The sequence below is a fragment of the Myxine glutinosa genome, chromosome 14 (genome assembly GCF_964187855.1).
Source record: "Myxine glutinosa chromosome 14, kmMyxGlut1.1, whole genome shotgun sequence".
Classification (NCBI taxonomy): Eukaryota; Metazoa; Chordata; class Myxini; order Myxiniformes; family Myxinidae; genus Myxine; species Myxine glutinosa.
The window spans coordinates 51,326,323-51,349,105 of record NC_136274.1 but is presented as its reverse complement, the minus strand read 5'-3'; the positions used below and the strand labels follow the sequence as shown (position 1 = coordinate 51,349,105).

The 22,783-nt window shown below is 47.6% G+C and overlaps 1 protein-coding gene across 3 annotated transcripts in view; it reads left to right on the top strand.

Annotated features, from left to right (window-relative positions):
* Positions 1–22,783, top strand: part of ITSN1 (intersectin 1) — a 222,897-nt gene that overhangs the window by 112,036 nt on the left and 88,078 nt on the right. For all 3 annotated transcript variants that reach the window (XM_078768237.1, XM_078768236.1, XM_078768235.1), the window contains one exon: positions 2,780–2,958. In XM_078768237.1, coding sequence (XP_078624363.1) covers positions 2,780–2,958 — 179 coding nt within the window. The remainder of the gene's footprint in view (positions 1–2,779; positions 2,959–22,783) is intronic.

Sequence of the window (22,783 nt, the reverse complement as noted above, 5' to 3'; positions counted from 1 at the left end):
GATTAGGGAAAAACCAAGAAAGAACAAGGTGAATTTATTTACAACCAAAAAGAAAAGGAAAGGAAAGGATGTACAGGAAGGAGAAGAAGGAGCAGGACACAGGGTAGGCTTAACTATACAGTCTTAACCTAACACCCCAGACAAACATACGCACTCACACGGGATTGTAGTGGGTAGGGTGGAAGGTCCAGGTAGATGATCCAGGCTCCAGTCGACCCCCGTCCAGGCTCCGGTTCCGCAGGCGAAACCCGGCAGGCAGCTCTGCGTATCGTTGGCGTGCGACCGGACCTTACATATGGCGGGGGGGAAGTCCTTCGCAAATGTGTGCTCTTGGATCAGTCCTTTCAATAAACGCCTATACCTGCAAGTTCGTTATCAGCCCTCTCTCCCAACGAGTCCGTTGTGCGCAGTTCTTTCGAAAGGAGCCCGTTTGCAAAGCGCGTATATCCTCCAGTCCTTCAATAACGACGGTCCCCTGCGCAGTCCTTCAGACAGTTACAATCAGCCACCTCCGCGCAGTCCGTAAAAGGGCTTGGCGCTCGCGCTTATATAACGCGCTTTCAGATCACTCCGCGCGCTTCGAAACCATGCCCGCCAGCGAGCTCACCTCAGCCCTGGTTGGGTGGTAGGGGCTTACCGGCTCCGCCTTTGACGGCTGGTTGACAGGGCCACGCCTTGTCCTTGGCGCTCCGCCCCCTTCTTCCTCGAGCCGACCGCATGGTCAATGGCGGCGCCTGTGCGAACGCTAACCAAGGCGCGCAACAGAATTTGGAGAGAGGTCGCAAAATGAACGAAATGAATTGGGGACCTACTCTTATTTAATTGATGCAACGCAGATTCAACTATTGGAAACACGGCCTTATCTAAAACACATACTAATGAAATAACTAAAGTTCCTATGGTGACCTACGTGTTGCATATGGACTAACGAAGGGTGCACCCTTTATCTTTATTAAATGATGGGATATTTACAAGAGTTATTTACAAGAAGTGTGTGGGTTCTAAAACCGCAACAATATTATCTTCATATATTAGCTTCACAACAACAACACAATTGCTTTGAATAAAGAAACCGTTTGAGGCCTGAAGGGCAAAAGCTTGAGGCCCTGTTCGTGTCATGGCCTTCTCAAGGCCTGTGATGGCTCTCAGCTGCAACCTTTCGATATACATTTGATGATCCTTGCTTTATATTGAAGGGAAAACTGAAATGGAAGGCATAACAATTGTGAATACCCTCGGACCCCGCTATTTGCGGGAGATACGTTCCTGGAAAATCCTCAAGCAACAGCAAATGGCGGGGCATTGTTTCGATGGAAAAAGGTGGGATAGGTTCCCGATTCGCGAAAATCTGCGAATAGAGAGGAACAAACCGCGAATGGCGAGGCAAAATCCACGAATGGTGAGGCAAAACCCGTGTGTGTCAACGAAAATCTGCAAATTGGTGGACCACTGCCGTGAATAGGAAAAAAAACCCCGCGAATTCGCGGAACACAGCTGCGAATATAAAAAAAACCCCATGAACTCACAGAACACGGCCACGGATAGGACAAAAACCCCCGCAAATTCGCAGAACACGGCTGCGAATAGGAAAAACAAAACGCGATTTTGCGGAACCCTGCCGCGAATAGTAAAAACACTGCCATTCGCGGGACACATTTCCGCGAATAGAGAAACGGGTTGCATTTTATCACCCGCAAATACGTGGAACCCGCGAACAGCGGGGTCTGACAGTACTGTATAATGCTTCTGCAATGGCTTGGGCCAACCCGAGCAGGAACATGGCGGCCAAGGCCAGCTGTCCAACCAATGGGTGTAAGGCAGTCCTTCGATGGTCTGCCCACCAATTTACTAATATATAGTCGGTCCGTCCAAACATCCAATCAAAAAACACAGTTCGGCTATTTAGTATGTAGATTAAATTGCTGTGCCACTTCTGTCTTAGTGACAAATGTTCTGCCCGCATATAAAAGAGCCACCTGTTTAAGGTGCGAACTCGGTGGTCACATGATCATTCGCTGGCACTCAGTTCACATTCAGCCCTTTGGGTTTCTTGTTTTTTGTTGTTGTTGTTGTTAGGGTAGAAAGGCACGGTGAGGCAGTGGTCCATCAAGACCTGGTCGCTTTCCAAAAAAGGAAAGGCTTCTTTTTCTTGTTTTCTCAACAATGCACTTGTTAAATTTCCAAAAGTCCAACCACACTTGGTTTTGTTTTCCTTCTCTCTCATTTGTGGAATTATTTGATTTTGTTTGTTTGATCATGCACTTCCCTGGAACCCCAACATATGTGTTGAATTTATAACACCCCCAAGCCCCCCCCCCGTCACTTACCTATTATCCTTTCAGAAAAGATATCTGAAAAAACCTGAATTTCTCGAGTATTTTATTGTCACATTGTAATTAAAATGGTCAGTTTTATTTTCACTATGCCAATCAGTCTCTTGACATCATCTTGTTTTTTTCCTGTTTTGGCATGTGATTTTAAAAGTCAAATTTATATTGCATCATCAAGGTGAATTCAAACATTTGATCGTAAATGTTTAATTTAGCTTTATGTCAGACTGTTTTTCAATTTGTAAAACTTTTGTAAATTGTGATTGCATTTTCTTTTCGATTTATTCATTTATTTATTTATTCATGTAAGACCGTACATCGGTTTGTAAAACTTTCACTGCAACTCCATAATCTGCTGCACTAGCCATGCGTATAACCTGCTTTCACAGTAAATTTTGAAGTTTGCTTGCATGTGTGTGGCTGCATCGAGGATTCTATATTTTTGGTAGGTGGATGAGAGCCAGACTGGAGAGCCGGGCTGGCTTGGAGGGGAGCTTAATGGGAAGACCGGCTGGTTTCCTGCGAATTATGCAGAGCGACAGGGAGATGGTGGTGGTACCTCCGGATTTCAACCCGAGTCCTCCGACCAGAATACGAGCGCTGGCAACTGGGCGGACTTCAGCACGGCGTGAGTCTCAGCTCAGGCTCTGCTTGTTTATGGTTTGCATCATTCGAATCTTGAGGAAGAAAATGAGGAGACAAGTAATTTAAATATCCCGCTTCTAAATTCAGAATATCGACTGATGGGAGTAAATGCATATGGTGGTCTTAACAAATGTCGGAAGTGTATGTATATGAATATAAATAGTATATTAATAATAATAATAATAATAATTCATTTATTTTGTATAGCGCTTTTCCAGAAGCCCAAAGGCGCTTTGACAGAGTGGAAAACATAATGCATAACAATACATGAAAACAACAATTGCAAAAAGACAAGAATCAAGAAAACAAACAGCAGCGATATACGGCATATATATAAGACAAGAATCAAAAAGACAAGACAAGAATCAATAGGGAAATATTTAAAGCAAAAGGAGGGAGAAGGAGAAGAGATAGTCAGGGGTTAAATGCTGTGGGTTGAATGTTGAATGCAGCGTTGAACAGGTGGGTCTTTAGTGATGTTTTGAATGTGGTGAGTGAGGAGGAGTCTCTGATGGTGTGAGGTAGTGAGTTCCAGAGGGTGGGAGCAGCGATGGAGAAGGCCCTGTCCCCCCAGGATCTGAATTTGGTCCGGATGGAGGGGGTCAGGAGGTTGGTACCAGCAGAGCGGAGGTTGCGGGTGGGAGTGTGTCTGGAGAGGAGGTCAGCCAGGTAGGATGGGGCCAGGTTATGGAGGGCTTTGTATGTCAAGAGGAGGATTTTGTACTGGATTCTCTGGGGGATGGGGAGCCAGTGAAGCTTGTAAAGGACGGGGGTGATGTGGTCACGGGTCCGGGAATGAGTGAGTAGACGGGCAGCGGAGTTCTGAATGTATTGGAGTTTATTGGTGATTTTTGAGGGTGAACCATAGAGGAGGCTATTGCAGTAGTCCAGACGGGAGGTGATGAAGGCGTGGATGAGGGTTTCTGCAGCCGTGGAGGAGAGGGATGAGCGGAGACGGGCAATGTTTTTCAGGTGAAAGAAGGCTGACTTTGTGATCTGTTTAGTGTATTTGTCGAAGGAAAGGGTTTGGTCAAAGATGACGCCAAGATTCCGGATGTGAGGGGAGGTGGATACTGGGATACCGTCGATGTTGAGGGCAAAGTTATGGGTGGATTTTGTGAGCGTTTTTGGGCCAATGATGATTATTTCAGATTTATCACAGTTAAGCTTGAGGAAGTTGATTTGAAGCCAGGATTTTATTTCAGTGATGCAGTTTGTCAGGATAGAGTGGGTGTCGGTGGAGACGGACTTGGTGGAGATGAAAAGCTGGATGTCATCGGCGAAGCAGTGGAATTGGAGACCATGACGGCGGATTAAGTGACCGAGCGGGGACAGGTAAAGGATGAAGAGGAGGGGGCCAAGAACTGAACCTTGGGGGACACCTTGGGGGAGGGGAGCAGTGGGGGATTTGCAGTTATTGATGGAGATGAACTGGCATCTGTCAGAGAGGTATGATTTAATCCAAGAGAGGGCAGTGCCGGTGACGTTAAAGGTGGATTCAAGTCGGGTGAGGAGGATAGTGTGATCGATGGTGTCAAAGGCAGCGCTGAGGTCGAGGAGGACGAGAATGTTGAGGTTGCCAGCGTCAGAGGAGAGGAGAAGGTCGTTGGTGATTTTGAGGAGAGCAGTTTCAGTACTGTGGTTGGAGCGGAATCCGGATTGGAATGTTTCATACAAGTTATTGGCAGAGAGATGATGTTTGAGTTGAGTGGCTACAGCGCGTTCCAAAACTTTTGACAGAAAGGGTAGGTTGGAGATGGGTCTGAAGTTGTTTAGGGTGTCAGGGTTTAGACCAGGTTTTTTTAGAATGGGGGTAACAGCAGCAATTTTGAGGGAAGGTGGGACGATGCCTGTAGACAGGGAGGAGTTTATTGTTGCAATGATAAGTGGAGAGAGAGCAGGGAGGGAGGCTTTGACAAAGCTGGAGGGGATGGGGTCAAGAGTGCAGGTGGCAGTTTTCATTCCTATGAGGAGTTCAGAGAGGTCAGTAGGAGAGATTGGGGAGAACCGAGACAGGGGATGGCAGGACAAGGGGGGGCAGGTGGTTGGAGGGGGAGCGGGTGCGGCGGTGGTCAAGCTGTTGTAGATGTTGTCAATTTTGCGTTGGAAGAAAGAGAGGAAGGAGATGCAGTTGTCTACTGTGAATGACTGGGTGGTGGTGTTCAGGGGGCGGAGGAGTTTGTTTATTGTCGAGAAGAGTGCTTTTGGGTTTCCGGAGCCAGAGTGGATAATTTGAGAGTAGTAGGCAGAGCGGGCGCGGGAGAGGGCATCTTTGTAGTGTTGTATGTGGTCCTTGTAGGCTTGGGAGTGAACTGTGAGACCCGTTTTATTGCGGAGTCTTTCAAGTTGGCGAGCACGAGTTTTCATCAGGTGGAGTTCAGGGGTAAACCAGGGAGCAGAATGGGTGAAAGAAACTGTTTTGGTTTTTACAGGCGCAAGCTGGTCAAGGCAGGAGGAGAGAGTGTGGTTGTAGTAGTCAGTGAGGTCGGAAGGGGTGTGGAGGTCAATGAAGGGAGAAGTGGACATTTTTTCAGAGAGGGTGGATGAGAATGAGGTAGGTGAAAGAGCGTTTAGCTTACGGAAGTTGATTGTGCGATAATGCCTTGGTGTTGGGGCGGGGATGTTGATGGTCAGAGTGATGGCTAAGTGGTCAGAGAGGGTGAGGTCGGAGCCATAGAGATGGTGCAAATTTAATCCAGTGGAGCAGACAAGGTCCAAAATGTGACCATGGATATGGGTAGGAAAGTCGACATGCTGAGTGAGGTTAAAGCAGGTGAGTAAATCAGTGAAGTCAGTGGTTATTGTGGAGTCAGTGGAGTCCATGTGGATATTGAAATCACCAAGGAGGAGGATTGAGGGGGAGAGGGAACATAGCTGGGTCAGAAAGTAGGAGAAGTCAGACAGGAATGATGGGTGTGGTTTGGGAGGGCGGTAGACGACAGCCATGACTGACTGCGTGTGACCAGAGAGTTTTAAAGCCAGGTGTTCAAATGATGGAGCAGATGAGATGGAGATGAGGTTGGTCTTGATGTCTTGACGGTGGATAACGGCAATTCCACCACCTCGGCCCTCCGAGCGTGGTTTATTGACGTAGGAATATCCATTGGGTGTGGTGAGGTTGAGTGTGTAGTAGTCCAGAGGTTGTTGCCAGGTTTCGGTGAGACAAAGAAAGTCCAGTTTGTTATCCAGGATGTATTCGTTCAGGATGAGGCATTTATTGTTGAGGGACCGGGTGTTGAACAGGGTGAGCTTGATGTTGTTTTGAACAGCAGGGATGAATTCAGGTGATTTAGCCAGGGTTCGTAGGCAAGAGGTGCGATCGTGTGGGTTGCTGTGACCAGGTGCGCTGGGACGAAGAGTGAGAGTGCGCTGAGCCGACCAGAGGACGGGGATGGAGTGACCTGATTGCAAATAAACAAACTTGCGACCGGAGCCACGGTGAATGTACCTGGGTCGTCGGAGGAGTCCATTTGATTTGATGGCAGAGATGCATGATGGGGTGGAGCGGGTATTGAGCAGAAGAAGCCTTGCGGCGGAGTACTTCAGAGCCATGCCAGGCAGGAGCGAAGGGACGAGTACGAGGCCAAGGTCGAGGAGGCAAAGCGGCAAACGCAGCGGCAAACGCAGCGGCAAACGACTGCAGCCGCTAATCAAGACCACAGCGGCAAACGACTGCAGCCGCTAATCAAGACCACAGCGGCAAACAAGGCCACAAGGCCACCGGCAAACAAGGCCACGGCCACAATCAACGGGAGCGGGCCTTTCGAATTCCGTATTCCGTACCATCAAAAGCAGATTCCGTTATCCAGCCGGAGAACACGCGGCACGTGCGGGTGTGAAAAGGCAGGACAGGTGTGAGATGTCAGGTCAGAAAGGTAGAAGCAGACCCTGTACATCCATCCAGTCGGAGAAGCGGCGAATATGCAACGCCAGCGTCCTCTCGCAACCGAACCCGGAAGCCGGTTAATATGTGCATGTATGTGTTTATATATGTATGCGTGTACAGTGTCAACTGTAAGCTCACTTTCGTTGAACTTGAGGAAGGTGAGTAGCCATTAACGAACCTCTGTCATTTTTGTATATAATTACCTCTTCCACCAAAGGTGGATGGAGGTTATGTTTTCACCCCTGTCTGCCTCTTTGTTTGTTTATTTATGTATCAATATCATATCAATGTTTTATTTGCATGCCTGCCGTTCTTGTAGACTAATAAGAAGGCCTATTTGGCCGAAAGCTTGTCGCAAATTTAAAAAAAAACTATAATCTTGAAGCTACATCCATAACTTATTTAATTTCTTCCAATTGTTTATTTAATGCAAATGAGGCACCCTCACACACGATACACACGCACACACACACGTACACGTAAAAATTGGTCAAAATTAGTCAAGGATCAAGGTCGATGCCAATCAAAACATTTAAAACACCTATTAGGCAACATTTCCAAAATGTATCAACCAAATTTGTTATGCATTACATTAAATCATGTGAAGGACTTGATAGATCAAATTTTCAAAATTGCCAAATTGTTGTTTCCATAGCAAAATATTGTTTATTTGGATTTTGCGCCATGCACGACATCTCTCTCCTTTCATGTCGTGTCATTTTATGTCATGGCATATGATCTCTGAAACACTTGCAGGCGGGTATATTTGTTGTTTTGGGGTTTGCTTCTTCAGGAGATATCTTATGTGCACACTCATGTTTTGTTATTCATATCTTAATTGCTGTGTTCTGCACATAAACAAGTAAACTTTAATTGTAAAATAGTCTTATTCTTTTATGCCTCCGCTGCCAAATATATTATGTTTTCAGGTTGTTGGTCTCGACGAGATGTTTTGTTTTATAACGGTGATGACTTGTAAAATGTTGAAGAGATTTTTACCAAATTTAGTAGAAAGGTTTATTATGATGCAAAGATGAACTGATAAGATTTTGGGGTCAAAGTTCATGTGACCTTCAGCTGAAAGCAGCAAATATTCGTTACCGTGGTATCTCGTGAACCATTAAAGTGATTTTGACCAAACATGGCAGAACTATGGGCATATAAATTTTGATATAAACTTGTGATATAAATTTTGGGGTCAAAAGGTCACAGGCCAAAGGTCAAGTAGCCTTTAAATGAAAATCTGTGTTCTTGTAATAACTTGTGAACCACTCAAGAGATTTCAACCATACTTGACACACATATTGACTGTAATACAAAGACGAACTGAATCGATTTTTTTTATTACCAGGTCAAAGGTCATGTGCCCTTTGAAAATCATTTTGCAGACCATAACTTGAGTTGGAAGCATCTGATGTTATCACTCCTCTACTTTCTCATTTCTCTCTCAAGTGACTTTTAATTTTTCACGTGACCTCTAATTGAGACCAAACAGTGTAAAATGATATATACAGTATATATATATATATTGTTACGTGCTCCTCCCCGACCCCCTGGTCACGGTGTACCTCCGAGCCCCGAGAGGAGTCACGGCAGAAAAATGTGTTATTCTGTATGTCAAAGATCAATGGGGAAGCCACACAAATTGTTACTCACAAACAAATATTGTATTAAGATCCCACAAGAATAACAGTACAACAATAATAGTAATCAAAAGTACAATCAATATATCCTATGATGGTACCATCAGTTTCGTAATATGTAACTCACTGTGCTCCAAGTGAGCGGAAAGAAGAAGATTCCCAATGTCTCTAATTCCCAGCTTCAAGCCAAAGTGGATTCACTCCAGCGATTGTCAGATCAATGTCCAATCGAGACCAGAATCCCGTTGGGTTGGCAGTTACAGTCCTGCTGCCAAAGCTGTGCAAAGGCGCCCTCCAGGCGACTGGGAAATCCAAAGGCGCCCTCCAGGCGACTGGGAAGTCACACCCTCGGGTATGGACGTTCTAAGGCTCACAGTCGGCGAACCTCAGATTTACCTTCAAAATCCGCGTTGCACACACACACAGCAGATACGTCTGAAGGCGGTGAAAACGGCTGAAGTCAAGCAAAGAAAAACCTTGCGCGACGCGCAAAGGCTGAAGCGAAGCAAAGAAACCTTGCTCGACGCGCAAAGCGCGCGAGTCAAAATGGCCGACGGCCCGTACTCGAGACGTAACGGCAGTCCAACGATTCTCTTCGGAATCGACTGCAAAACCTGACACGCAGGTTGATCTGTCACAGCGATAACAACTGTTACGTGCTCCTCCCCGACCCCCTGGTCACAGTGTACCTCCGAGCCCCGAGAGGAGTCACGGCAGAAAAATGTGTTATTCTGTGTGTCAAAGATCGATGGAGAAGCCACCACAATTGTTGCTCACAAACAAATATTGTATTAAGATCACACAAGAATAACTGCAACAACAATAGTATTCAAAGTACAATCAATATGTCCTATGATGGTACCATCAATTTTGTAATATATAACTCACTGTGCTCCAAGTGAGTGAAACAAGAACATTCCCCAATGTCTCTTATTCCCAGCCTCAAGACGAAGTTGATTCGCCCCAGCGATCGCCAGAACGAGGTCCAATCGAGACCAGAATCCCGTGCAGATGGCAAGTAGTCACATCGCCGAAGCTGTACAAAGGCGCCCACAAGGCGACTGGGAAATCCAAAGGCACCCTACAGGCGACTGAGAGATCACACCCTCGGGTATGGACGAAGTAACCTTCAAAAAGCCACGTCACACACACGCCCCAGATGACGTCTGAATGCGGTGAAAATAGTCGAAAAGAGACGAAACCGCGAGCGAAGCACAAGTCCTGCGCGAGTCAAAATGGCCGACGACCCGCTCTTGAGACGTAGTAACGGCCCGGCGATAATTCCCCTCGGAATCCACCGCCAACAACCTGACACGCAGGTTGATCGGTCACAGCGATGACAACTCTGTCGCAGGAATTCCTTCGGTTTCCGGTTCCCGATCCGGTTTCCTGTTTCTTTTAACATTAACTTTTTTACCTTTTGAAAACAGTTCATGAACAATAAACCTTTTGAAAACAATAATAGTACATGGAATCAGAAATATTTACAGTAGAGGCAAACCACCACAACGGAAGTGACGAATCCGTAACACAACTCTGTCGCAGGAATCCCTTTCCTGGGAAACCCAAAGTTCACTCGTGACTCTTGCTCGCCAACGTTCGCTCCAGACCGCAAAGCAACTATGCTTCTTGTCCGACTCCACTCGCTTCGCCTTCTTTTCTTTCTGCTTCCTCTTCGTCGCCATCCGGTTCCTGTTTCATTTAAAACATTCCTTTTTACCTTTTGACAATAATAATTGCTATTTCCCTCAAGCAACAATAATAATAATACATGGAATCAAAAATGTTTACAGTGGATGAAAACCACAACAACGGAAGTGACGAATCCATAACACTTCCCCCCCCTCAAGAAAGAAAGTTTGAACATAGTGAAAACTTTCTTTGCAGGCAAAACTCTTTTAACAAACGAAAGTAAAACTCACACCCAAATCATCAATTCACCTGAGCAACAATAATTAATATTTCCCAAAAATAAAGCAACAAAACTTCCAAACAACCTACAGAAATTTCCAAAGTTAGTTCACTCTGTTCAAAGCATCAGCAATGACATTGTCCCTGCCCTTTACATGCTCAATTTCCAAGTTGAACTCCTGCAAAGCCAAACTCCATCTCATCACCCTCTGGTTTTTATTTTTCATTTTTTGAATGAAGGTTAAGGGGTTGTGATCAAAAATCCAAAGCAAAGCAAATCTATGGCACTTTTTGAAGGAGGCCGAGCTGAGAGCCAGGTTTCATGGTGGTTGGGTGGTGAGGCCTGGAAGTATTCACTACATGGACGCCTTTAGGAACGTGGAGTTCACGGTTTAATCCGTGTAGGAATCTTGGCTCAGCTACTCCGCAGCATTCAGTGCTTCAAACTCTTCCTAACTTTCATAATAATCACGGTTGGAGCGCTTGTCGCTGTAGTTACGTGAATAGCGGTCTCCTTCTCGGCCACTACCCTGATAATCATCCCTTCGGGAGTTGCCGTAACTCTGGGAGCCTCCATAGTAATCTCGACTGGGGTCACCACCAAAACTACTACTCCCGCCCCGGAAGCCATAGCCACCCCTGAAACTACCTCCACGTTTTCCTCCTCTGTAGCCCCCTCGACGCCCATGGCCTGCCTTCTCTACTGTTATGGTCCGACCATCCAAATTCTTGCTTTTCAAATCCTGTTCTGCATCTTTGGCGTCCTTTGTCTTTTCAAACGTGACAAAGCCAAACCCTCTCGACTTTTGTATCTCCCTGTCTTTTATCAGCAGCACTTCCAAGAGTGGTCCATATTTGCCGAAGACAGAGTTCAGAACATCTTCCCTTGTGTTGAAGTTCAGTCCACCTACAAAGAGCTTGCCAACATTGCATCCATCCATGACTTGTGTGTGCTGACACTTAGTTTCAGGGTACTTGACAAGACGTGACTGTGCAAAGCGTGACGTCAGTACCTTCTCCTTCTCTTCAGAGCGCTTCCTACCCATAGCACGAGTCACTGCACAGGATGGAAAGATACCCGGAATCTCCCGCTCCAACCGTGCGGTGTTATTTTCCATACTCGGCTTTTCAATAAACATCGGATCACCAGAAACTTGACCACCGGCCAAATCATTCCCGATAACAAAAGAGATTCCCTCTACAGGAAGAGTGGCTTGCAAACCTACGGTGACCGGTCCTGACACCAAATCAGACTTTAAATGGATGACATGAAGTGGAGCTTTAACATAGCCACCAACCCCCTGTAAAAGAACACTAACACCAGTTGCTGTCTTCTCTGACAATGGCAAAATGCCTTCAAGCATCAAAGATTGATGTGCTCCTGTGTCCCTCAATACCCTAACAGGTCTCTGGTTAAGTCTCCATCCAGTGACACAAACCCCTCTGAAATAAAAGGTTTGTAACCCTCTTGAACAAGGTCGTTCTGTGATGCCGTAACTTTGGCATGGGAACCTTCACAAGGCACTGTCCTCCAAGGACGATTTCTCGCATTTGCCAATGCATTCGGAGTTGTACTAGTCTGACTCCGCTCCTGATTTTTCCTTTTCAGGGCGTAACATTGGGACATCAAATGCCCAGGTTTCTTGCAAAGAGTACAAGTAGGCCCGGAGGAAAAACTCGAGGTCTGCCTCGGGCCCCCCGGAAGATAAGTCTGTCTTGGAACTGTAGTCTTCTGATCCCCTGAAGTCGCGGTATCAGATTTGTCCCCATAGTCATCTCTAGGCCGCCTCCACAAATTTTTGTTCTCCGCCCCTGATTTACCATAACTCCCCTGGCTAACTCTAGGCGGGAAGTTAGGTTTGTGGAACCCCATCCTATGTGTCAAGGCATAGTCATCTGCCACGGTTGCTGCCTCATACAACTCTGGTACCTTCTTTTCCTCCAGATGTACTTTAATGTCCGCGTGGACACACTGTTTGAATTCCTCCACCAAGATCCATTGTCGCAACAGTTTGAAGTCTTTCCCAATCCCCTTCGAATCACAACACCGACCAAACATGGTTTCCTTTATTCTGGCAAACTCCACATGGGTCTCACTCTCCCCCTTCCTGGCATTCCGGAATTTTTGCCAGTAAGCTTCAGGGACCAATTTATAGGCTTTGAGAATGGTTTTCTTCACTATCTCATAATCTGCACATTGGTCAATCGGTAAAGCCGAATAGATATCTTGAGCTTTACCCACCAAAACACTTTGCACTAACATAGTCCAGGACCCCACAGGCCATTTTAGCATTTGAGCCACTTTCTCAAAGTGTAAAAAAAACTTGGCTACCTCCTTTTCATTGAAGGGTGGAACCAACCTCACATGCCTACCAACATCCCAAGTGTTCTGACTAGTTGTCGAACTAGCCGGCATGGATACGACTTCTCTCCGTTCTCCCATTAATTCCAGCTCCTTGAGTTTAACTTCATTCTGATACTCCATGTCACGTTCCTTTAACTCCCTTTCGGCTCTCCTTTCCTCTGCTCTTTCCTTTGCTCTTCTTTCTTCGAGTTCCCTTTCGGTTCTCCTTTCCTCTGTTCTTCTCTCCTCGAGTTCTCGTTCCTGTTCTACTTTTTTTTCCCTCGAGTTCTCGTTCCTGTTCTACTCTTCTTTCCTCGAGTTCTCTTTCAGCTCTCCTTTCCTCTGCTCTTCTCTCCTCGGCTTTCCATTCCAACTCTTTTAACCTTTCCTGGCTCTGCAGTTGCATCTCCATTTTCCGGAGCTCCACATTTTCTTTTTCCTCGGGTAACCAATCCAAGGCTACCTCTGTCCATGTTCCCGGTCCCACCAGAGATTCTACCACCAATGTCTGCATCTCTGCTTTCTTCATATGAGCTTGGACCTCCAAGTTACAATGTTTGGCCAATAGCAAGAGTTCCGATCTTTTTAACGCTAGGAATTGTGCCTCATTAGGGGACGCCGTAAACTGTTCTGCGTCAAACACCATGGTGACTATCAGTTAACACCTGTTAACCTTCACACAATTTTTTTTCCAATTTTGTGAAAAATTTGGGAATGTTAGAAAAATTCCAAATTTGGGAATTCTGGGAATGTTAGGGAATTCTATCCCAGACGAGGACCCCAATTTCAATTTGGGCCAATTTTGGACGAGTTCCCAATTTCTCGGACGAGCCCCCAATTTCTGCTACGTGCTCCTCCCCGAACCCCTGGTCACGGTGTACCTCCGAGCCCCGAGAGGAGTCACGGCAGAAAAATGTGTTATTCTGTATGCCATAGATCAATGGGGAAGCCACACCAATTATTACTCACAAACAAATATTGTATTAACATCCCACAAGAATAACAGTACAACAATAATAGTAATCAAAAGTACAATCAATATATCCTATGATGGTACCATCAGTTTCGTAATATGTAACTCACTGTGCTCCAAGTGAGCGGAAAGAAGAAGATTCCCAATGTCTCTAATTCCCGGCTTCAAGCCAAAGTGGATTCGCTCCAGCGATCCTCAGATCAATGTCCAATCGAGACCAGAATCCCGTTGGGTTGGCAGTTACAGTCCTGCTGCCAAAGCTGTGCAAAGGCGCCCTCCAGGCGACTGGGAAATCCAAAGGCGCCCTCCAGGCGACTGGGAAGTCACACCCTCGGGTATGGATGTTCCAAGGCTCACCGTCGGCGAACCTCAGATTTACCTTCAAAATCCGTGTTGCACACACACACACACACACACACACACACCAGATACGTCTGAAGGCGGTGAAAACAGCTGAAGTCGAGCAAAGAAAAACCTTGCGTGGTGCGCAAAGGCTGAAGCGAAGCAAAGAAACCTTGCTCGATGCGCAAAGCGCGCGAGTCAAAATGGCCGACGGCCCGTACTCGAGACGTAACGGCAGTCCGACGATTCTCTTCGGAAACGACTGCAAAACCTGGCACGCAGGTTGATCTGTCACAGCGATAACTCTGTCGCAGGAATCCCTTTCCTGGAAAACCCAAAGTTCACTCGTGACTCTTCCTCGCCAACGTTCGCTCCAGACCGCAAAGCAACTATGCTTCTTTTCCGACTCCACTCGCTCCGCCTTCTTTTCTTTCTTCTTCCTCTTCGTCGCCGTCCGGTACATGTTTCATTGAAAACATTCCTTTTTACCTTTTGACAATAATAATTGCTATTTCCCTCAAACAACAATAACAATCATACATGGAATCAAAAATGTTTACAGTGGATGAAAACCACAACGGAAGTGACGAATCCGTAACTATGTATATGTATGTATGTATGTATATATATATATATATATATATATATATATATATATATATATATATATATATATATATATATATATATATATATATATATATATATATATATATATATATATATACATATATATATACGTATATATATGTATATGTATATGTATATATATATATATATATGTATATATATGTATATATATATGTATATGTATATATATATATATATATATATATATATATATATATATATATATATATATATATATATATATATACTGCATATATATTGTTACAGACACGACTTTGATGTTAAAGTGGGCCGAGCGGAATGGCCGTCGTGTCCGCACAAATTACCCGACTATACTCGACGTTGACGAAGTCGCGCGATGCTGGCTCAATAAGAAAAAGAAGACACCCGGCTGGATTACAATAACACAATACGACACCAGGGGTTCAGTTCTCAAGACCTCCGGAGGAGGTTATATTAAGGCGGAAGGTTAGATTACAACTACAAGAGGGACAGCATAGAAAGACAAGCACTTAGACACAATCTTATATTATTCCCAACAGACGACAGATAAACGGGACAAAGCTGACTCACACGGGGATTGATGGAAAGGACAGGCGGGTAGCGATGGCTCCAGGTGCACCTGGGCTCAAAGGTCAGAATCGACTCGGTCCGGTCCAGAGATGCGGGGAGGTCGCAGCGCTCGGATGGCGTCTTGTCTGCTCAAGCTGGGGGCGCATCTGACTCAGCGCTCGCAGGTGGCTTTCCTTCTCCAAGCTGGGTGCGCATCTGACTCAGCGCTCGCAGGTGGCTTTCCTTCTCCAAGCTGGGTGCGCATCTGACGTCACATCCGGCGCGGGGCCGCGTATATCCGGCGGGGAGTGACACGCCCTCGGCTCGTTAGCTCCGCCTCGTGGAATCGGCACGTTGCTTCTCATTGGGTGCGTGCGGGGGGTTTACCAGGCTCCGCCCTTGACGAGGAGCTGACAAGGAGCCCCTTCGTGGTAACCCCGTGGAGCGCATGGTCTATGGCGCTAATCGAGCCGGTGTGAGGATGCATCCTCCCCCGCTCCGCCGCCATCTCCTCTGTTGTTGTTGTAATTGTTGGGGAAGAAGATGGAAGGAGGTATGGGAAAGGTCCTAAACTCACTACTGATGCCATATAATCACATTCTGGTGCAACGAAGAGTCATAATTAATGGAGACGAGGCCTTAACTGACATAGAATAAGAATAACTAGGAAGATGTCCGAAAGTTGTCTACGTGTGGTGCGGTGGACCTGGGCACGACATTTAATGGGGGAATAAGGGGAAGGTCGGCTCTACTGATTGTTATTTACATGCAATGGGACTAGGGAATGGGGGATCGGGGAAAGTTGGGGAGTATTGGAGAAAATAGGGAAATATTTACAAGCGGATATGGAGGCCAAATTCCATATTCGCAACATTGCACCCTTCTCTACCCTCGGGGCGTCCCGACCCGATAAATTTTTACCTACTTTAGTGTGGCACGCAATGTAGTTCCCTCTACTATTAACTCTACCCTGAGTGCGACAGTTTTACAGATATTCACAAATGAGTAAATATGTCCCCCTGCGACGTTGCACCCTTCTCCTCACAGAAACACACCCACAGGATAACCGAATCCGGAAAGAATTCTCAAACTAAACATACAGCCGGTAGGGAGCATTATTTACAAGACTACGCTGCTATTTACACTACGATCCAGGACCTGTTTTTGGAGGAACACATGCAGATGTTATGCATAGAGAGAGAGCGCGCTTGCCAACATCGATACACCAACCCACGAGTGCTCTGTGGCCGACGGCCTTTAATAACGTGCAGAGCACCCTTCCCGAGCATCAACAGCACCACCCCACCACCAATCGGTGCAGTCACCATTGTTCATTGGAATAAAAATAAATTCGACAACCCCTAACCCTGCAGGTGTCTCTTGCTCTTCTTGTGGTGCACTTGGTGGTGTTAACTATTAGTGGTTCACCTGTATGGCATAGGTGCCACGTTGATCCATAGGTCCATCCCCGGGTGGTGCTTGGCCGCAAACGAACTGCGGTCCATTGTGGGTGGCCACAAACATTGCGGTCCATATGGTGTATCGATCCCGGCAGCAAACAGCGAAAGTGCAGGCCCACAACTGCGCAGCCAGCACCTCTCTCTCCTCTCTCTCTACCCCAAAGCCAGATCCTCGGAGGTGGGAGACAAAAGAAGAAACAAGTGAGTAAGGTGGTAAGGGCGCAAAAGTGCACGCAATGTAAGGTGATGCACACTGGGGGCACATGGGAACCAGGTGAGACAGGTACGTTCCTATCGTACGCCCCCCCCCCACCAGGTAACCTACATGGCCCCTCCCTTACCCCTTACTGCATCCACAAAACACAACACTACCCATAAACATCTACTTTACAAATCGACAAACATCCCTACTGTCTTCCCCGTTCCTCCCATAAACCAAATTCGTCTTCTCTCCCTCCTAACCAATCAAATTTGCCATTTTCAACTCTCATCAAAATTTGCCATCTCCAACTGCACATCAAAATTTGCCATCACCAATTCATCATCAGTCCCTCCTAAGGAGGGAGAGATGGAATCACCCCAATGTCTCATCCACGTCGTGATGCGTCTCACAAATCCACAGCAATCTCATTTCCTGCACACAGAACAAAGAAAACACAGGTGTGGAGTCATCATCATCACCACAGGTAAGTGGCTGCGTATGGTGCGACAGGTTCTTCAATCCTAACTATTTCCTAAATGACTTTAACAACTTTACACCACCCGGGGTCTTCCTCCGGCCAAACCATTGGCCCTCTTACACTATGGGTTCTAAAAACCAATTCCCATTGGCCAAACTGTGGTGCTCTTCAATTTGGGGTCTCACTCCCCCGATTCATCTCCCGGTGCCCTCGTACAATTTCTGGGCTGTGGCGTGTACCTCTCCCAGTGGGTCTACCCACCTGCACCCCTCCACCACTGCAGTTGCCTCCGAGCTTACCTGCTCCTTACCCTAACCTAACTACCAGGGGAAGGCCCTCTGGCTCTCTCCCCACTCCGTGCCCTCTCTGGCACTGGGCTGCCCGATCCACACCCGGGATCCTCAGGCACCCACTCACAACTACCGGCTCCCAGAGCCCACCTGCGGCCCCACCTGGCCGACATCCTCACAGTGGTGGAGTGCCCAACCAACTACACACACTAACAGGCTACACGCCCAGCCATTTCCACAACACTAATGCACCCATCCACAACACCATTCTGCCACCGCACCACAAATGCCAATATCCAACCACAATTTACCTGTACCCTCTACCTAACACTTACACTACCCGCCCCGGGTACTCGTGAGAGGGGTCCACTCTTCCCCCATCCACACCTTCGCACCATGCACACCACTCCGTACCACTTACTCCACTCTCTCCACACACCTGTATTTGCACACCTGTGCTCTCACACCTGGTGCCACCTGCACCCTTCTCTCCCCAAGCGCATTCGCGCTGATCCACACACTCACTACTCACACACTGCTCCACACACCTGTCCAGTTGCACACCTGTGCAATCACACCTGTTCAATTCTCACACACACGGCATCATCTCAGCTAACTACTCCCTTCTGAAACTTGCGCTTCCCAGTCGTCCCTTTAAACTATTGCGCTCCCTCGTCATTATCATCCATACTAATCTACCTGCGTCCCCACTACAGGTATCAGTCACTAACTAAACTTAACGTCACCTAATGTCATCTTCTCTAGATCCCTACACACAATATCCTAACCCACCCGGGCTAGTTTTCACTGCCATACACCCCATAAACCTAGTGCTCCTTTGCCCCCCCCTGTGAGGGATGGTGGATTTGCCATCCCACCACATCGGGGGTCTCTCACTACCAATTTTGCACATCAAATTTCAACAAATCAAAAATTTGGCCAATCACTGCCCATCATCTGCCAATCACTACTGCCAATCCCTTGCCAATCATCAAATTTTGTTTTTCTCTAATTTTGGGTCCAAAACACTAACCTCATCACCCAGTCTACTCACTACTGCCTCTCGGTGCGCCAATTCCTGTCCAAAGCCCGGCTTCGTAAAGCCAAGCAATGGATGCTGGTTGTTTTGTGCCAGCGGCTGGCTGCATCCTGCCTTCGGTGCAGGGAAGGAGGTTTACCCGGCCCGAGATCCCACGCATCACCTCGGCGTGGAGCCATCCAATGTCCCGATCTCGACCTGCCGGCACGTCTCAACAAAACGTGGTCGCCATAACGACCCTTCCTATCGGGCTGCCAGCTCCGCCTAGTGGAGCCTGGACGCGGCCGTTCAAAGCGAGGCCCGGCACGCACCGAGGGCCTGCTTCGGCTAAAAGTCGCTCTAACCTCTAACCCGTGTAACGTCGATGCTTCACCTGGACGCTTACACCCCGCAGCCCGTTCCTTGCTCACACATCCAGCTGTGCCCATGCTCCTCGTACCGTTCCTTACACACCCAGGCACACCCATTCCACTCACAGCCTTGGTCACACACCTGACCACCGAACACTTTGGCACACATTCGTTGGTAGCACACCTCACCAAAACACCTCTTCGCGCCCCCTCCTCTGTCACCTCCTCTGTGACAATCACAGGTGTGCTCTCATTCGCACACCCAACCACGTGCCTCACTACCAATTCCAGCGTGCATTCCCACTCACGCTCTACCATTCCAGGTGTGCATCCTTCCATCCCAGGTGTACATCCTCGCTCACCTGTCACAACTAACTCACGCTCCATGTCACTCTCACTACTTTCACCTCCATTCCTGACAGAGCACTCACCCTTACTCTTGACAGCGCACTCTTTCCCCATGCACCTGTCCGTCACACACCTTTCTCGCGCACACTCCTGCGCACACTCTCCCGTCACACCCTCTGTAACACTCACCACACCGCGCTTCCACGTGCTCCCTCGCACACGCGCTACGACCGACTCACTCTCGCCAGCACACTCACTCCCTGGCACGCACTTTTTCCTCACACACCCCAGAGTCGGACTTTCTCGCACACCTCCTCTTTCGCACACCAGACCTGTCGCACACTTCACCAACGGCCTCTCACGAACACCCGGGTCTATCTCGACCCCCAAGCTTATTAAATCCCCTGGCGCATCATACGCACGACCATATTGGTCACCACTTACACCGGGTCCTCTTCCTCTTCGCTTCTCCTCCATCACCTGCGAATCCCTCATCCGGTTAATGAGCACATCATCACGATCCAAACACAGACTTTGGACCAATTCTTTTATCTCCTCTTTTATCTCTTTCTTATCCCCTCTCCGTCGCTTCTTAATTTCGCTCATCCCTTCTTCCACTTCTTCTAATTTGTGCTTCACCTCTTTTATTCCCCGGTACGTCTCCTCAAGCTCGTCCTCCAAGGCTACCTTGACCGTTTCCATGTGCGTCCTCACCTGCCGGTCCGTCGTCTCCATTACCTCTATCACCTCGTCCAACCTCGTTGTCAGTCCCTCACGTACCATCTGACATTCCCTCTTTGTCGCTATCAAGTCGTTTTTTATGTCGTTTTGTGTCGCTTTTAACCCTCCTAATACCGCAGTGTTCCTTTGAACCTGCTCCGTTAGTTCTTTTTGTCCCTCCGTCAGCTGTTCCACCTCCTGCGTCAGGACCTCTATGCCCCCCTCTAACTTTACAGTCCCCTTTCTCACCTCCTTCTCCATGTGCTCCTTACAGTGCCTCACCTCCTCGCGCACTCCTCCGACCTCCTCACTCACTCCTCTTCTGATCTCCTCTCCCATCACTTGCATCTCCTGCCCAGATGCCACCCTCATCTGCTCCATTTCCTCCCTGTGAGCATCCAGTTTGGTTTCTACCCCCATTCTGACCCCCTCTATCTGCTGCTCCATTTGTTTAACTTCCCTTTCCGCTTGGTCCCTCATGTCCCTCAATTTGCCTTCCATACTGTTTTCTAACCCCTCTAACCCATTTTTCACTCCCTCTATCTGATTCTCCTGGGCAGCCATTCTATTTTCTACCCCCTCTAACCCCTTTTGCATCCCTTCCATTTGATTCTCTTGAGCGGCCATTCTGTTTTCTACCCCCGTTAACCCATGTTTCACCTCTTTTATCCCGTTGTCTAACCCCTCAAAATTATTGTCTAACTTCCCAAATTTCTTGTCTAACTTCTCAAAATTATTGTCTAACCCCTCACTGGTACCCCTCGCTTCGTCCCTCATTACCCCCATTTGCTCACTCAATCGCTCAATTTGGCTCCCCATACTCATCTGTACAGCTGCCTGTAGCTGCGCAATGAGGGCCTGTATGTCAATCGGCTGCATGTTAAAGCCCGTTGATACAGCGGGCTCGGCTACCGCGCGCTCTTGCGAGGCGCCATTTTGCGTGCCTGCTACCCTCGCTGTTTCGCTCTCCTCATGTCCCTCAATTTGGTCCTGGACCGACCCTGCTTCACTCTCCCCTACCGGACCCCAGCCGTGTTGATCCGCCATAGCGCGACTTGCAAAATTCGAGTTTCGTAAAACAAATACAAATTTCGCCGTTATAATTTCGCGCGGGAAACGCGCTCCGAATCGATTCTACTTGTTACCAATTTGGGCCTAATAAATTTAGTCCCGGGTTCGAATTCCACTCCTCGACACCAATTGTTACAGACACGACTTTGATGTTAAAGTGGGCCGAGCGGAATGGCCGTCGTGTCCGCACAAATTACCCGACTATACTCGACGTTGACGAAGTCGCGCGATGCTGGCTCAATAAGAAAAAGAAGACACCCGGCTGGATTACAATAACACAATACGACACCAGGGGTTCAGTTCTCAAGACCTCCGGAGGAGGTTATATTAAGGCGGAAGGTTAGATTACAACTACAAGAGGGACAGCATAGAAAGACAAGCACTTAGACACAATCTTATATTATTCCCAACAGACGACAGATAAACGGGACAAAGCTGACTCACACGGGGATTGATGGAAAGGACAGGCGGGTAGCGATGGCTCCAGGTGCACCTGGGCTCAAAGGTCAGAATCGACTCGGTCCGGTCCAGAGATGCGGGGAGGTCGCAGCGCTCGGATGGCGTCTTGTCTGCTCAAGCTGGGGGCGCATCTGACTCAGCGCTCGCAGGTGGCTTTCCTTCTCCAAGCTGGGTGCGCATCTGACTCAGCGCTCGCAGGTGGCTTTCCTTCTCCAAGCTGGGTGCGCATCTGACGTCACATCCGGCGCGGGGCCGCGTATATCCGGCGGGGAGTGACACGCCCTCGGCTCGTTAGCTCCGCCTCGTGGAATCGGCACGTTGCTTCTCATTGGGTGCGTGCGGGGGGTTTACCAGGCTCCGCCCTTGACGAGGAGCTGACAAGGAGCCCCTTCGTGGTAACCCCGTGGAGCGCATGGTCTATGGCGCTAATCGAGCCGGTGTGAGGACGCATCCTCCCCCGCTCCGCCGCCATCTCCTCTGTTGTTGTTGTAATTGTTGGGGAAGAAGATGGAAGGAGGTATGGGAAAGGTCCTAAACTCACTACTGATGCCATATAATCACATTCTGGTGCAACGAAGAGTCATAATTAATGGAGACGAGGCCTTAACTGACATAGAATAAGAATAACTAGGAAGATGTCCGAAAGTTGTCTACGTGTGGTGCGGTGGACCTGGGCACGACATTTAATGGGGGAATAAGGGGAAGGTCGGCTCTACTGATTGTTATTTACATGCAATGGGACTAGGGAATGGGGGATCGGGGAAAGTTGGGGAGTATTGGAGAAAATAGGGAAATATTTACAAGCGGATATGGAGGCCAAATTCCATATTCGCAACAATATATATACTGCATATATATATATACTGCATATATATATATACTGCATATATATATATACTGCATATATATATACTGCATATATATATATACTGCATATATATATATATATATATATATATATATATATATTGTTGCGAATATGGAATTTGACCTCCATATCCGCTTGTAAATATTCCCCTATCTTCTCCGATACTCCCCAACTCTCCCCTTACCCCATTCCCTAGTCCCATTGTCTGTAAACAACACCCATTAGAGCCGATCTTCCCCTTC